Source organism: Oncorhynchus nerka, linkage group LG20 (assembly GCF_034236695.1).
Source record: "Oncorhynchus nerka isolate Pitt River linkage group LG20, Oner_Uvic_2.0, whole genome shotgun sequence".
Taxonomy (NCBI): domain Eukaryota; kingdom Metazoa; phylum Chordata; class Actinopteri; order Salmoniformes; family Salmonidae; genus Oncorhynchus; species Oncorhynchus nerka.
The window spans coordinates 43,854,956-43,870,520 of NC_088415.1; the positions used below are offsets into that span (position 1 = coordinate 43,854,956).

Below are 15,565 nucleotides of genomic sequence, written 5' to 3' on the forward strand. Positions count from 1 at the left end.
GACGCCAGTATCTTTGTAGTGAATGAGAGTATTGATACACCATCCAAAGTGTAATGAATAACTTCACCATGCTCAAAGGGATATTCAATGTCTGCTTTTTTGTTGTTGTTGTCTGCTACCAATAGGTGCCCTTCTTTGCGAGGCATTGGAAAACCTCCCTGGTCTTTGTGGTCGAATCTGTGTTTGAAATTCACTGCTCGACTGAAGGACCTTACAGATAACTGTATACGTGAGGGTAGTCATTAAAAAATAATGTTAAACACTCCCGAGTGGGGTTCCCAAGTGGCGCAGCGGTCTAAGGCGGTGTTTTTACTGAAATCAGTTTTATTCATGAGTTATTAAGTGATTAAAACTGGAAATTCCACTATCAAATCAATTGGCTACATGGGAAATCATAGTAGTCACACACAACAGTTGGGTTGACAAGTTGACAGCACAGTAGAGTATAGTAAAGTACAGAAAAGTACACAGAGCACACTAAAGTAGAGTACACTATAATATACTGTATTGTACTATACTCTACTCTGCTGTACTGAATTCTACTCTACTGTCCAAACTTGTGAAACATAGACGTCTATGATTGGTTCAGATGTAGTCCGGTCAGGACAAACCTAATTTGGTCGTGTTTGGGAGCAGAGGTCATTAAAATAATAGCCAGTGTGAAGCATATCCAAATATGCAAGGTGGATGTTGCATGTTTTGTGTACCTATTTAGGATACATCACCATGAAGACAATGACATTCATTTCCATAATTATGCATTTCTGTGTAGTACAGATCAGGGACCCACAATGTAAATCAACTTCACTTCAATAACCAAAATACATTTTCAAGGTGCCATGTCATAGATGACACCCCATTGTCTCTGCAGACATCTTTGAATAACAATTCAGAGCACAGAGTTATTGGAAAAAGTGGACACAACCACAACAAATTCCTAAAAGTAGTCCCTCTCCATTGGTTTGTTAAACTTTGAGATCAATGGTTTTTGTTTGGCATACATTTTAAGGGAACATTCTGAGTCTCAGCACAATTCTGTTACTGTGGAATTTCCCTTTTTAGACCAATAAGAATGAGATCCAAACCTCCCTGCTAATAACAGCTAGTTCAGTTTTTCCCTCCCCACTCAGAACACTCCCAGAGAGTCCATCAAAATCCTTGCTTGAGAAATTGCTCTTTGCTAAGAAGCTATTTTTGTTTATTTTTGACCACTAACTGAAAACAATTGTTACCCAGAAATTATTTGACATGGAGATAAAAATGGCTGCATTGGACCTTGAAGGACCTGCCTTATTCTTGTTCTCCATCATCTCCTATCTACAGTGCTGTCACTAATGGGTGCAGTTGGTGGATGATAGCATCAGATCTCACTGGGGTTCAAATAGGATTCAAATTCTTTCAAATACTTTAAGCTTTGGGCGAGGTTTGCTTTGCACTTTTGGGACTATTCTGTTGGTTACCTTGCGCCAGGGCGAGCTCAAATCGAACACAGCTCAAAGCTTTTGAAAGAAAAGTAAATAGGCCTACTTACTTGAACCTATAGGTCTGCTGGGCTGCCACTAACGGCTAGATAATAGCGTAGCACGGCATTGTGCTGCTGCGGATGCCCTTATTTCTCAGACTGGGCCTTTTTAGATGCTGTTCCTCTGCTGTGCTGCCTGACCCACTGGATAAATGACTCAGATAGGGCACAAATGGCCGGCTGGCCTAGATAGGAGGCAACTGGCAATAACCTGGACTCCCAATCACACACTGGCCACAGAAGCAGGCAAAGTCAGTAAGTACGTAGGGCAGAACCTCATCATACTGTATTGTATACACGCCGATGCACACACCCACACACTCATGCCACATTATGTTCCAGAAAAAACTCAAGAGGAATTTTTTTTAAACGGTTTCCTATCGAACAATATGAAAGCAGCAACCGACAAAAAAACAAATTCAAATATCAAAAACACCCCGAATAATCTATCATTCATAAGTAAACTCAGTGAACCCTTGCTGACGAAAGCAAATACCTCTGAAAGCAGAACATAGCCAAATGCTTCTGTAAACTAAGGACGGAAGGACATTTCTCAACTCTCAATGAGGAGAAACTGCCGTTAGTTACCTAGGAAAGGTGAGTCACGTCTAGTCACTCCTGGCTGAACGCTAACACAACAACACGGGGGGCTTTGAACACACACAGTACACTACAGTACACTACAGTACATCATCCTCCGAACTATGTCCAACCCCTCCCTTTTGTATAAGAGCAGCTCATTTCTACTGCAGCACGCAAAATCTGCATCCCAAATGGCACCCTATTCCCTATACAGTGCACTACCCAGGTCAAAAGTAGTGCACTATAAAGGGAATATGGTGTCAATTGGGACACATATAAAGAGTTTAGTTGAATGGCCTACTAAATGCCACCATGGCCGTGACCAGCTGAATGAGGCGCATTGTGTCCTCACTGGTCACTGGGGGCTTTGCTCACACACACACACACACACACACACACACACACACACACACACACACAGAACTGGATTGTTATTTAAGAGGCCACTTGGCTTGCCTCTGTTCTCATCTAAGCAACCCAACAACAGGCATTTCCGCTCCGACTCGGTTCTGTGGTGGTGTTTGTTATGAGCAGGGCAGGCAGGGGACAAAATATGGTTGTGTATGTCACTCTTTTTTAGACGCTTGTCCCTTGAAGCACACTCCAGCATAGATTAGCTACTGTCACAGGGGTGGTGTGTGTCACACAGGCTAGCCTACTGAATCTGGGCTAGGGTGGTCATTCAAGGGGCTGCATCTAAAAAGAGTCTGGATGGAATGAGTCATGTGAAACATGTTAATGACATCTAGTCTCTGCTTTCCACTTTGTGACCATGTTATCACTCCTTTATTACACGATCTGAAGGGCTATCTTTCTAATGATCCATCACAATCCATAAATCAGTTGGTTAGGTGATGGAGCGAGCAAGCTTCTCCAGCTGAATGCATTCAGCCCAGGGATGTTTTCAGTGAAGTGTAACGGTCAAATTGAACGTTGCAGATAGGCTAGAGCTGACACGCTTCAAACCCTCTACCTGGCCGACATTCGTATCTGTTGTACTACTCAATGGCTTATATTTTATATGTAAACATTCTGAAACGTTGCACCCTCCTGAACAGACCCCGGGGGCACGTTGAGCAGGGCACAACATTGTGTAACGTGCAGATAGAATGTTAAGTAGAACAAACTTGTTTCTCTGACATGTAGAATAAGGAATCATGTCAACTATATTCATGACATTTCTATTGGTAACGTTCCACAACATCTGACTTCTGAACGTTGCCCTGGTGTCAGGGAGGAGGAGACCCGGGCTGCGTTCAGTTCGGTTCAACGTTTCCTATGTTTGCAGTTTGTACTGAATGACTCATTACTCTAAAACGGTGGGAGCCATTCTTCCTCCTGTTTGGTGCGTGCGATGTGGCCTCATCAATATGGGTGTGACCATTAGAAGTTGCAGCACACCACCATATTCAGGCCCTTCTTCAATCAACTGGTCGTTTAGTACAGTACCGATTCCGTTGAATTAAATGTTTAACACCATTCTGTCATACCCTGTGTTGCAGCTGTTTGAGATGGGAGGGAAGGGGGTGGGCATGTGCCACATGTGCACACACACAAACACATCCCCACCCCAACAAACACACAGCTCAAGTTAATATTGAGTGTGCCTCAGCAAACAATGGAGCCTAAAATGTCATTGGTGTCCAAAGGTTACCCTATCTGGTCAAGCCATGCAGAGGACCGTATGATGTCACATCCTGTCGTGTGCTATGAGGTTGTCATACCAAGATAATATAGCCTAGACTGGCTACAGGTGCATTTATGATATGTGATGACTATCAGTACTCATGTTTCATTTCAATGATGTTGTCGTTAGTCATCTCCAATTCTTCCAATCACAAACCACACATTGAGTCGCAGGTTGTGCAATGTAGAATTAACCAACTGAAAACCCAACATTACACTACGAAATCCACTGACTTACTGGTTATTGACGCCAACCCTGAACTGATGGTCAAGAAGACCCATGATTGCTAAAGACAAAGGCTTTGGCTAAAACCAAGCTGTCATAGCCAGATGACTCTGACAAGTTTGGCTTTGACATTAAATCACAACCGAAATAGTATTAGTATTTATCTGCATAGTTATTTACAGATGAATCAATGGCTTTACATATAAAATAGCTATGAAACGATTGAACCTAGCTTGAACGTAGACAAGTGCGAGACGGTCACAGACTAGAGAGCCCATGGCCACAGGGGTTGAGCCATTCTCTTTCTGCTGTCTGTCAATGCAATGCTAGCAGAACAGGGTTGCTAGCTGGCCAGACATTGGCAGAACACGATTGTGTATGGCTATAATACACTCAAATGTTGCAATTTGCCTTGTATACTCAAAGAGATACATAATACATAGCGCTAATTTGATAGCCGCAACTGGTGTCTATCTATCTAGCGTAACTACATGAGGTGAATTTGAATTCACTACTCTAGCTTGCTGGCCTCATCCCCTCGTCGCCCTCCTTACCTTCCGATAGCTCCAATTCCAACTCTGCCAAATGGTCTCGAAGCTCTTTCGGTATACCAGAGAAATCCACGCCACGGTCTGCCATGACTTAAAACGAAGTGTGGTTGAAGTAAAACGAAGTGTGCTTTAAGTAAAAACGAAATCTATTCTGGGTTAAAATACCAGCATCAAGACACAAAACATGAATTTGAAAAGAAGAGACAATCCATTCTCCGCCATAATGGGGAGAGCTCACCAATGGCAATGAGCCGTCACGTGATCTCTCACATACAAGCGGCCAGGCTGCACCCAAAACAGGGTGTGTGGATCGAGTCATACAGCTTGTGCTCCCTCTTGTGGTGCTCTAGAGATAGTACAACTGTGCACAATGGATTACAAAAGAATAATTTGATAGTGAGTCCTAAATTAGCATTACGGTAGATTTGTAAATGTACAGTTTAACTTTACTTCATTTGTATGACACCAGATGACCTGACATGTGGCCTACCATCTCAAATAATTATCTGTGTGAATCATAGACTGTATAAGATTTGCAAATCAACTCAAACTTTATTTGTCACATGCGCCAAATACAACAAGTGTAGACATTACTGTGAAATGCTTACTTACAAGCCCTTAACCAACAGTGCAGTTCAAGAAGAGTTAAGAAAATATTTACCAAATAAACTAAAAGTAAAAAAACATTCTAAAAAGTAACACAATAACATAACAATAATGGGGCTATATACAGGGGGTACCGCTACTGAGTCAGTGTGCGAGGGTACAGGTTAGTTGAGGTCATTTGTCCATGTAGATAGGTGAAGTGACTATGCATAGATAAACAGCGAGTACGGGGGGTTCAATGTAAATAGTCCGGTGGCCATTAGATTAGTTGTTCAGCAGTTTTATGGCTTGGTTGGTAGAAGACTTTTGGTCCTAGACATGGCGGTAACGCTTGCAATACGGTAGCAAAGAAAACAGTTTATGACTTGGGTGACTGGAGTCTCTGACAATTTTATGGGCTTTCCTCTGACACCACCTATTATATACACTACCGTTCAAAAGTTTGGGGTCACTTAGAAATGTTCTTGTTTTTGAAAGAAAAGCACATTGTTTTGTCCATTAAAATAACATCAAATTGATCAGAAATACAGTGTAGATATTGTTAATGTTGTAAATGACTATTAGAGCTGGAAACGGCAGATTTTTTATGGAATATGCTATTCAAGGGGCTTTATTGGCATGGGAAACATTGCCAAAGCAAGTGAAGCAAGTGAAGTAGATAATATACAAAAGTGAAATAAACAATAAAAATTAACAGTAAACATTACACATACAGAGGTTTCAAAACAATAAAGACATTACAAATGTAATATTACGTATATATACAGTATTGCAACGATGTACAAATGGTTAAAGTACACAAGGGGAAATAAATAAGCATAAATATGGGCTTGTATTTACAATGGTGTTTGTTCTTCACTGGTTGCCCTTTTCTTGTGGCAACAAGAATATCTACATAAGTGTACAGAGGCCCATTATCAGCAACCATCACTCCTGTGTTCCAATGGCACGTTGTGTTAGCTAATCCAAGTTTATAATTTTAAAAGGCCAATTGATCATTAGAGGACCCTTTTGCAATTATGTTAGCACAGCTGAAAACTGTGGTCCTGATTAAAGAAGCAATAAAACTGTCCTTCTTTGAGTATCTGGAGTATCAGCGGTTGTGGGTTCGATTACAGGCTCAAAATGGCCAGAAACAAAGAACTTTCTTCTGAAACTCGTCAGTATATTCTTGTTCTGAGAAATGAAGGCTATTCCATGCGAGAAATTGCCAAGAAACTGAATATCTCATACAACGCTGTGTACTACTCACTTCACAGAACAGCGCAAACTGGCGCTAACCAGAATAGAAAGAACATTTTAAGGTGGCCATGTTGTTGATTTCCAGAGCCACCAAAAATTTGGCAAACATTTTCTACATTGAGGTTAATTTGGGAGTGTCAGAGTCAGGTAGCGGTGAAGGCTGAATGGCACAATGACGGACCACGCAAAGCTACCACCTTAGCCTGTTTTTGAGCCAGGAAAACCCCTGATATACACTACCATTCAAAAGTTTCATTCCGGGGTTTCTTTATTTGTACTATTTTCTACACTATAGAATAATAATGAAGACATCATACTACGACATAACACATATGGAATCATGTAGTAACCAAAACCAACCAGCTTCATTAGGTAGTCACCTGGAATGCATTTCAATTAACAGGTGTGCCTTGTTAAATTTGTGGAATTTCATTCCATCTTAATGCGTTTGAGCCAATCAGTTGTGTTGTGACAAAGTAGGGTTGGTATACAGAAGATAGCCCTATTTGGTAAAAGACCAAGTCCATAATATGGCAAGAACAGCTCAAATAAGCCAAGAGAAACGACAGTCCATCATTACTTTAAGACATGAAGGTCAGTCAATCCAGAACATTTAAAGAACTTGTGCGGTCGCAAAAACCATCAACCACAATGATGATACTTTTTAATTACAGTTTATATTTTAGGTTTTTCCCTCCCTCGACTTTTGTTTTATTCAAGTTTTTCACTCCAGACGCTTTATCTGGACGTGGTTCGTCAAATTGCAGTCGCTGTACTCATAATATACAGGAGAACGATCGCCTTACAGCAAAGATAGCTGTGCTGCAAGCCCAGCTTCAGACGCAATCGTTAGGCAAGGGTCATTTCAGTGTAGGAAAGGATGAAACCGCGTCTGTGCCACCAGTAAGTACAGATAGTAGTATAAATCCCCCCCGCACAGTCCCCGCAGCCGGACAACTTTCTTATGGTTTCTGGAGGGAAATGCTGTAGGAATGCTCATTCAGCCGAAAAACTTTCAACCGGTTCTCCCCATTAAGTAGAGTCAGAGTCAGAGGCCGAGCCTTCTCTCTACTCCTCCCGTTATACGGTCTGAGACGCCTCCCACCATCTGACAAATTGAAAACTCTAGTCATTGGCGACTCCATTACCCGCAGTATTAGACTTAAAACAAATCATCCAGCGATCATACACTTTTTACCAGGGGGCAAGGATACTGATGTTAAGGCTAATCTGAAGATGGTGCTGGCTAAAGCTAAAACTGGTGAGTGTAGAGAGTATAGAGATATTGTTATCCACGTCGGCACCAACAATGTTAGGATGAAACAGTCAGAGGTCACCAAGCGAAACATAGCTTCAGCGTGTAAATCAGCTAGAAAGATGTGTCGGCATCGAGTAATTGTCTCTGGCCCCCTCCCAGTGAGGGGGAGTGATGAGCTCTACAGCAGAGTCTCACAACTCAATCGCTGGTTAAAAACTGTTTTCTGCCCCTCCCAAAAGATAGAATTTGTAGATAATTGGCCCTCTTTCTGGGAATCACCCACAAACAGGACCAAGCCTGGCCTGTTGAGGACTGACAGACTCCATCCTAGCTGGAGGGGTGCTCTCATCTTATCTACTAACATAGACAGGGCTCTAACTCCCCTAGCTCCACAATGAAATAGGGTGCAGGCCAGGCAGCAGGCTGTTAGCCAGCCTGCCAGCTTAGTGGAGTCTGCCACTAGCACAGTCAGTGTAGACAGCTCAGCTATCAACATTGCGACCGTGTCTGTGCCTCGACCTGGGTTGGGCAAAACTTAACATGGCGGTGTTCGCCTTAGCAATCTCACTGGACTAAAGACCTCCTCCATTCCTGCCATTATTGAAAGAGATTGTGATACCTCACATCTCAAAATAGGGCTACTTAATGTTAGATCCCTCACTTCCAAGGCAGTTATAGTCAATTAACTAATCACTGATCATAATCTTGATGTGATTGGCCTGACTGAAACATGGCTTAAGCCTGATGAATTTACTGTGTTAAATGAGGCTCACCTCCAGGTTACACTAGTGACCATATCCCTGTGCATCCCACAAAGGCAGAGGTGTTGCTAATATTTATGATATCAAATTTGAATTTACCCGCCCCCCCAAAAAACAAAGTTTTTGTCTTTTGAGCTTCTTGTCATGAAATCTATGCAGCCTACTGTAACGGCATTCCTCCTCTTCCTCTGAGGAAGAGAAGCGAGAAGGATCGGAGGACCAATGCGTGTCCATAATGTTTTATTTTAAGATATAAACTGAACACTATGAAAATACAACACAATAAACGTGAACATGAATGAAACCGAAACAGTACAGTGTGGCAACAAACACACACACGGAAAACAAACACCCACAACTCAAAGGTAAAACCCAGGCTACCTAAGTATGATTCTCAATCAGAGACAAGTAACAACACCTGCCTCTGATTGAGAACCATAAAAGGCCGAAACAGAAACCAAGCATAGAAAAACAAACATAGACTGCTCACCCCAACTCACGCCCAGACCATACTAAATAAAGACAAAACAAAGGGAATAAAGGTCAGAACGTGACAGTACCCCTCCAAAGGTGCGGACTCCAGCCGCAAAACCTGAACCTATAGGGGAGGGTCTGGGTGGGCGTCTGTCCGCGGTGGCGGCTCTGGCGCGGGACGTGGACCCCACTTCACCACAGTTTTTGTCCACCTCCTCAACCGCCCCCGTGGCCTCTTATGAGCGGCGACCCTTGCTGCCGACCTCCGACTGGGGATTCTAGCCATGGGTCCCGAATGGACGGGAGATTCCGGCAGCGCCGGACGGAAGGGAGACTCCGGCAGCGCCGGACAGGCGGGAGACTCCGGCAGTGCCAGACAGGCGGGAGACTCCGGCAGCTCCAGAGTGAAGGGCAATTCTGGCATTGCCTGGCTGACTGACGGCTCTGCGAGCTCCTGGATGGCTGATGGCTCTGGCAGCTCCTGGCTGACTGAAGGCTCTGGCAGCTCCTGGCTGACTGGCGGCTCTGGCAGCTCCTGGCTGGCTGGCGGCTCTGGCAGCTCCTGGCTGGCTGGCGGCTCTGGCAGCTCCTGGCTGGCTGACGGCTCTGGCAGCTCCTGGCTGACTGACGGCTCTGGCAGCTCCTGGCTGACTGACGGCTCTGGCAGCTCCTGGCTGACTGACGGCTCTGACAGCTCCTGGCTGGCTGATGGCTCTGGAAGCTCCTGGCTGGCTGACGGCTCTGGAGGCTCCTGGCTGGCTGGCGGCTCTGGTGGCACCTGGCTGACTGGCGGCTCTGGCGGCTTCTGACAGAGTGGCGGCTTCTGACAGAGTGGCGGCTCAAGACAGAGTGGCGGCTCTGGCGGCTCAGGACAGACCGGCGGCTCTGGCGGCTCAGGACAGACCGGCAGCTCTGGCGGCTCAGGACAGACGGGAGACTCTGGAGGCTCAGGACAGATGGGAGACTCTGGAGGCTCAGGACAGACGGGAGACTCTGGCGGCTCAGGACAGACGGGAGACTCTGGCGGCTCAGGACAGACGGGAGACTCTGGCGGCTCAGGACAGACGGGAGACTCTGACATCGCCGGACAGGAGGAAAGCTTTCGCAGCGCTGGACAGGCGGGAGCACCAGTAGGCAGAAGACGGAGAGACAGCCTGGTGCGGGGGGTTGCCACCGGAGGGCTGACGCGTGGAGGTGGCACCAGATAGACCGGACCTTGCAGGCGCACTGGAGCTCTTGAGCACCGAGCCTGCCCAACCTTAACTGGTTGAATGCTCCCCGTAGCCAGGCCAGTGCGGCGAGGTGGAATAGCCCGCACTGGGCTGTGCTGGCGAACCGGGGACACCATGCGTAAAGCTGGTGCCATGTATGCCGGCCCGAGGAGATGCACTGGAGACCAGATGCGTAGAGCCGGCTTCATGGCACCTGGCACTCTAGCCCGGGCCGATACGAGGAGCTGGAATGTACTGCACCGGGCTATGCACACGCACAGGGGACACCGTGCGCTCCACCGCATAACACGGTGCCTGCCCGGTCCCTCTCGCTCTCCAGTAAGCACGGGAAGTTGGCGCAGGTCTCCTATCTGGCTTCGCCCCCACAACCAAGACATTTTTGGGGCTACCTCTTGGCGATATTCCCCTGGCTGTTCCCAGGGTCCTTTACCGTCCAGAATCTCCTCCCAAGTCCAGTTCTCCAGGTATCACTGCCTCTCCTGCTACTGCTGCTGCTGCCTGTTACCACGCTGCTTGGTCCTCTGGTGGTGGGTGTTTCTGTAACGGCATTCCTCCTCTGAGGAGGAGGAGGAGAAGCGAGAAGGATCGGAGGACCAATGGTAAGTGTCCATAACATTTTATTTTAAGATATAAACTGAACACTGAACGAAACCGAAACAGTCCCGTGTGGCAACAAACACAAACACGGAAGACAAACACCCACAACTCAAAAGTGAAACCCAGGCTACCTAAGTATGATTCTCAATCAGAGACAACTAACGACACCTGCCTCTGATTGAGAATCATACTAGGCCGAAACAGAAACCAAACATAGAAAAACCAACATAGACTGCCCACCCCAACTCACGCCCTGACCATACTAAATAAAGACAAAACAAAGGAAATAAAGGTCAGAACGTGACACCTACTCAATCAGCAGCCTACTGGGCCATATACAGCGTTCCTCACTGAGTTCCCTGAATTTCTATCGGACCTTGTAGTCATGGCAGATAATATTACATTTTTTGGTGACTTAAATATTCACATGGAAAAGTCCACAGACCCACTCCAAAAGGCTTTAGGAGCCATCATCGACTCAGTGGGTTTTGTCCAACATGTCTCCGGACCTACTCACTGCCACAGTCATACTCTGGACCTAGTTTTGTCCCGTGGAATAAATGTTGTGGATCTTAATGTTTTTTTTCCTCATAATCCTGGACTATCAGACCACCATTTTATTAAGTTTGCAATCACAACAAATAATTTGCTCAGACCCCAACCAAGGGTCATCAAAAGTTATGTAATAAATTCTTGGACAAACCCAAAGATTCCTAGAGGCCCTTCCAGACTCCCTCCGCCTACCCAAGGACGTCAGAGTACAAAAAATCAGTTAACCACCTAACTGAGGTATTCAATTTAACCTTGCGCAATACCCTAGCTGCAGTCGCACTAGCTCCCTGGTAACTAGCTCCCTGGTATACCAGAACGCCGCAGCCCGTCTAGTGTTCAACCTTCCCAAGTTCTCTCACGTCACCCCGCTCCTCCGCTCTCTCCACTGGCTTCCAGTTGAAGCTCGCATCCGCTACAAGACCATGGTGCTTGCCTACGGAGCTGTGAGGGGAACGGCACCTCACTACCTCCAGGCTCTGATCAGGCCCTACACCCAAACAAGGGCACTGCGTTCATCCACCTCTGGCCTGCTCGCCTCCCTACCACTGAGGAAGTACAGTTCCCGCTCAGCCCAGCCAAAACTGTTCGCTGCTCTGGCCCCCCAATGGTGGAACAAACTCCCTCACGACGCCAGGACAGCGGAGTCAATCACCACCTTCCGGAGACACCTGAAACCCCACCTCTTTAAGGAATACCTAGGATAGGATAAAGTAATCCTTCTCACCCCCCTTAAAAGATTTAGATGCACTATTGTAAAGTGGCTGTTCCACTGGATGTCATAAGGTGAATGCACCAATTTGTAAGTCGCTCTGGATAAGAGCGTCTGCTAAATGACTTAAATGTAAATGTAATGTAAATGTATACAGAAAATACCCGAGCTCTGAAGCAAGCTTCCAGAAAATTGGAACGGAAATGGTGCCACACCAAACTGGAAGTCTTCCGACTAGCTTGGAAAGACAGTACCGTGCAGTATCAAAGAGCCCTCACTGCTGCTCGATCATCCTATTTTTCCAACTTAATTGAGGAAAATAAGAACAATCCAAAATGTATTTTTGATACAGTCGCAAAGCTAATTTAAAAGCAGCATTCCCCAAGAGATGATGGCTTTCACTTCAGCAGTGATAAATTCAGAACTTCTGGCACGACTCCTACCGAAGGTGGCTCCTCTTCCTGTTCGGGTGGCGCTCGGCGGTCGTTGTCACCGGCCGACTAGCTGCCACCGATCCCTTTTCCCTTTTCTGTTGGTTTTGTCTGATTTGTTTCACCTATTTCTTGTTTAGATTTTGAGTTGGGCTATTTAAGCCGTTAGGCCCGCCTGCTCTTTGTGCGTGCTTGATTATTTTTCCCACTGTGTTGATGGGTGGTAGTGCGTGTTGTTTAGTTACCTGTTTTGGGCATTTGTTTTATTACGCCCAGTTTCGTGGAGAGTACTACTTTTTCCCTGTGCGTAATAAAGCGCTATTCTGAACATGCATTTCGGTGGTCGGCAGAGGCTGACCAGAGCCTTCAATCGTTTGAAGGCGCTGTTCACAGATGCGCCTGTGTTGGCGCACCCGGACCCCTCTTTAGCGTTCATAGTGGAGGTGGCGAGGCTGGGGTGGGTGCCGTGCTATCATAGAGTTCGGGTAGCCACCGAAGTAACCGGGAGTTGTTGGCTGTGCTAAAGGCCCTGAAGGTGTGGAGACACTGGCTTGAGGGGGCTAAGCACCCTTTTCTCATCTGTACTGACCACCGGAATCTGGAGTATATCCGGGCAGCTAGGAGACTGAATCCACGTCAGGCAAGGTGGGCTATGTTCTTCTTAGGTTCACCATCTCATATAGACCAGGCTCCCTAAACACTAAGGCCGACGCGCTGTCCCGTCTCTATGACACAGAAGATCGGCTTATCGATCCTACTCCCATCCTTCCAGCCTCTAAGCCTGTGGCACTGGTGGTATGGGAGGTGGACACGGACATTGAGTGGGCGTTACGGGTGAAACCTGCGCCTCCACAATGTCCTACAGGTCGCAAGTACGTGCCACTTGGTGTTCGTGATCAATTGATTCGGTGGGCGCACACACTACCCTATTCGGGTCATCCTGGTGTGGTGAGGATAGTGCAGGGTCTTAGGGGGAAGTACTGGTAGCCCACTTTGGCTAGGGACGTGAGGTTCTATGTCTCTTCCTGTTTGGTGTGCACCCAGATTAGGGCTCCTAGGCACCTTTCTAGAGGGAAGTTACAGCCCCTCCCCGTTCCACAACGGCCGAGGTCTCACCTGTCGGTGGACTTCCTTAACGATCTTCCTCCGTCTCAGGGGAACACCACGGTTCTGGTTGTTGTGGAACGGTTTTCTAAGTCCTGACGTGTCCTCTCATTGCCCGGTCTCCCTACAGGCCCTACAGACTGCGGAGGCTCTATTTACCCACATCTTCCGGCACTACGGGGTGCCGGAGGACATTGTCTCTGATCGGGGTCCCCAATTCACGTCCTGTGTGTGGAGGGCATTTTTGGAGCGTCTGGGGGTCTCGGTCAGCTTGACCTCTGGTTATCACCCGAGAGTAATGGGCAGGTGGAGAGAGTGAACCAGGAGGTGGGTAGGATTCTGCGGTCGTATTGCCAGGACCGGACAGGGGAGTGGTCAAGGTACGTACCATGGGCGGAGTTGGCCCAGAACTCACTCCGCCACTCCTCCACAAACATGTCTCCATTTCAATCCGTGTTGGGCTACCAGCCGGCCCTGGCACCATGGCATCAGAGTCAGACCGAAGCTCCTGCGGTGGAGGAGTGGGTGCAGCGCTCCAAGGAGACCTGGAGGGCCGTCAAGGAATCCCTCAAGCAAGCAGGTGGATGGCAGAAGAGGAGCGCTGAGCACCACCACAGTGAGGCCCCCGTGTTCGTACCAGGGGACAGGGTCTGGCTCTCGACCCGAAACCTACCCCTCCGCTTGCCCTCCCGGAAGCTGGGACCACAGTCTGAGGAGGATAAATGAGGTGTGTTATAAATTACAACTCCCTTCCTATTATCGTATTAATCCCTTGTTTCATGTGTCTCTCCTCAGGCCGGTGGTAGCTGGTCCCCTGCAAGAAGGTGAGGTGCCGGAGGTCCGTGCACCCACTCTGGACATCGAGGGGTCCCCGGCGTACACAGTACGTGCTATTCTGGACTCGAGACGCCAGGTGAGGGGCCTGCAGTACCTCGTGGACTGGGAGGGGTACGGTCCGGAGGAGAGGTCCTGGGTACCGGTGGGGGACATCTTGGATCCGTCACTGTTCCCATCGCCTCTATCCGGATCGCCCTGCGCCTCGCCCTCCGGGTCGTCCTTGAGGCCGGTGTCGGCGCACTACAGGAGCCGCGCGTCGGGAGGGGGGAGGGTACTGTCACGACTCCTACCGAAGGCGACTCCTCTTCCTGTTCGGGTGGCGCTCAGCGGTCGTCGTCACCGGTCGACTAGCTGCCACCGATCCCTTTTCCCTTTTCTGTTGGTTTTGTCTGATTTGTTTCACCTCTTTCTTGTTTAGATTTTGAGTTGGGCTATATAAGCCAGTAGGCCCGCCTGCTCTTTGTGCGTGCTTGATTATTTTTCCCACTGTGTTGATGGTTGGTAGTGCGTGTTGTTTAGTTACCTGTTTTGGGCATTTGTTTTATTACGCACAGTTTCGTGGAGAGTACTACTTTTTCCCTGTGCGTAATAAAGCGCTATTCTGAACTTCCTGCCTCCTGCACCTGACTCCGCACCCACTACGCCTAGTGTGTTACAACTTCTTTGAGGGAAAGATCATGATCATTAGAAAGGAAATTACGGACTTCTCTTTAAATATGCGTATTCCTCCAAAGCTCAGTTGACCTGAGTCTGCACAACTCTGCAAGGACCGAGGATCAAGGGAGACACTCAATTGTTTTAGTACTATATCTCTTGACACAATGATGAAAATAATCATGGCCTCTAAACCTTCAAGCTGCATACTGGACCCTAATTCCAACTAAACTACTGAAAGAGCTGCTTCCTGTTCTTGGCCCTCCTATGTTGTACGTAAAAAACAGCTCTCTATCCACCGGATGTGAATCATAAAACACGGGACGAGATGTTAAAAACTGTCCATTGTGCCAATAGATGGAATGCACTCACATGAGATTTGCCGTGATGTTGACAGAGTGGCATGGGAGGTTTATTTCTTAGACTGGGGTAAGATGTCAATTTTGGGACACATCCTCAGTAGTGTGCCTTCGAATCAGTGGGTGTTTCGGCCTTTAATCACTAAACACCCTCATCAAAGGTGGCCAGCTAAAGGGTAATC

At 47.2% G+C, this 15,565-nt stretch overlaps 2 protein-coding genes across 5 annotated transcripts in view; one reads left to right on the forward strand and one right to left on the reverse strand.

The window, feature by feature from the left end:
* The window catches only part of dip2ba (disco-interacting protein 2 homolog Ba), a 75,109-nt gene extending 70,292 nt beyond the window's left edge, over positions 1–4,817 (reverse strand). For 3 of the 4 annotated variants that reach the window (XM_065005529.1, XM_029622828.2, XM_065005531.1), the window contains exon 1: positions 4,571–4,817. In XM_065005529.1, coding sequence (XP_064861601.1) covers positions 4,571–4,655 — 85 coding nt within the window. In that variant the 5' untranslated portion in view covers positions 4,656–4,817. The remainder of the gene's footprint in view (positions 1–4,570) is intronic. The other variant, XM_065005530.1, reaches the window with a different exon arrangement.
* Positions 4,818–9,192: 4,375 nt separating this feature from the next.
* On the forward strand, positions 9,193–10,116 carry LOC135563100 (sericin-1-like). Its single transcript, XM_065006061.1, has 2 exons — positions 9,193–9,436; positions 9,914–10,116. Exons 1-2 carry the CDS (start codon positions 9,193–9,195, stop codon positions 10,114–10,116), a joined length of 447 nt encoding a protein of 148 aa, XP_064862133.1.
* The last annotated feature ends 5,449 nt before the right edge of the window (positions 10,117–15,565 follow it).

Bases quoted from the DNA above. Each gene is read 5' to 3' on its own strand.
- LOC135563100 (XM_065006061.1), top strand. From the start codon at position 9,193: ATGGGTCCCGAATGGACGGGAGATTCCGGCAGCGCCGGACGGAAGGGA. The intron at 9,437-9,913 runs GCAGCTCCTGGC...CTGGCGGCTCAG, and splicing joins CTGGCTGACTGGCGGCTCTG to GACAGACGGGAGACTCTGGC.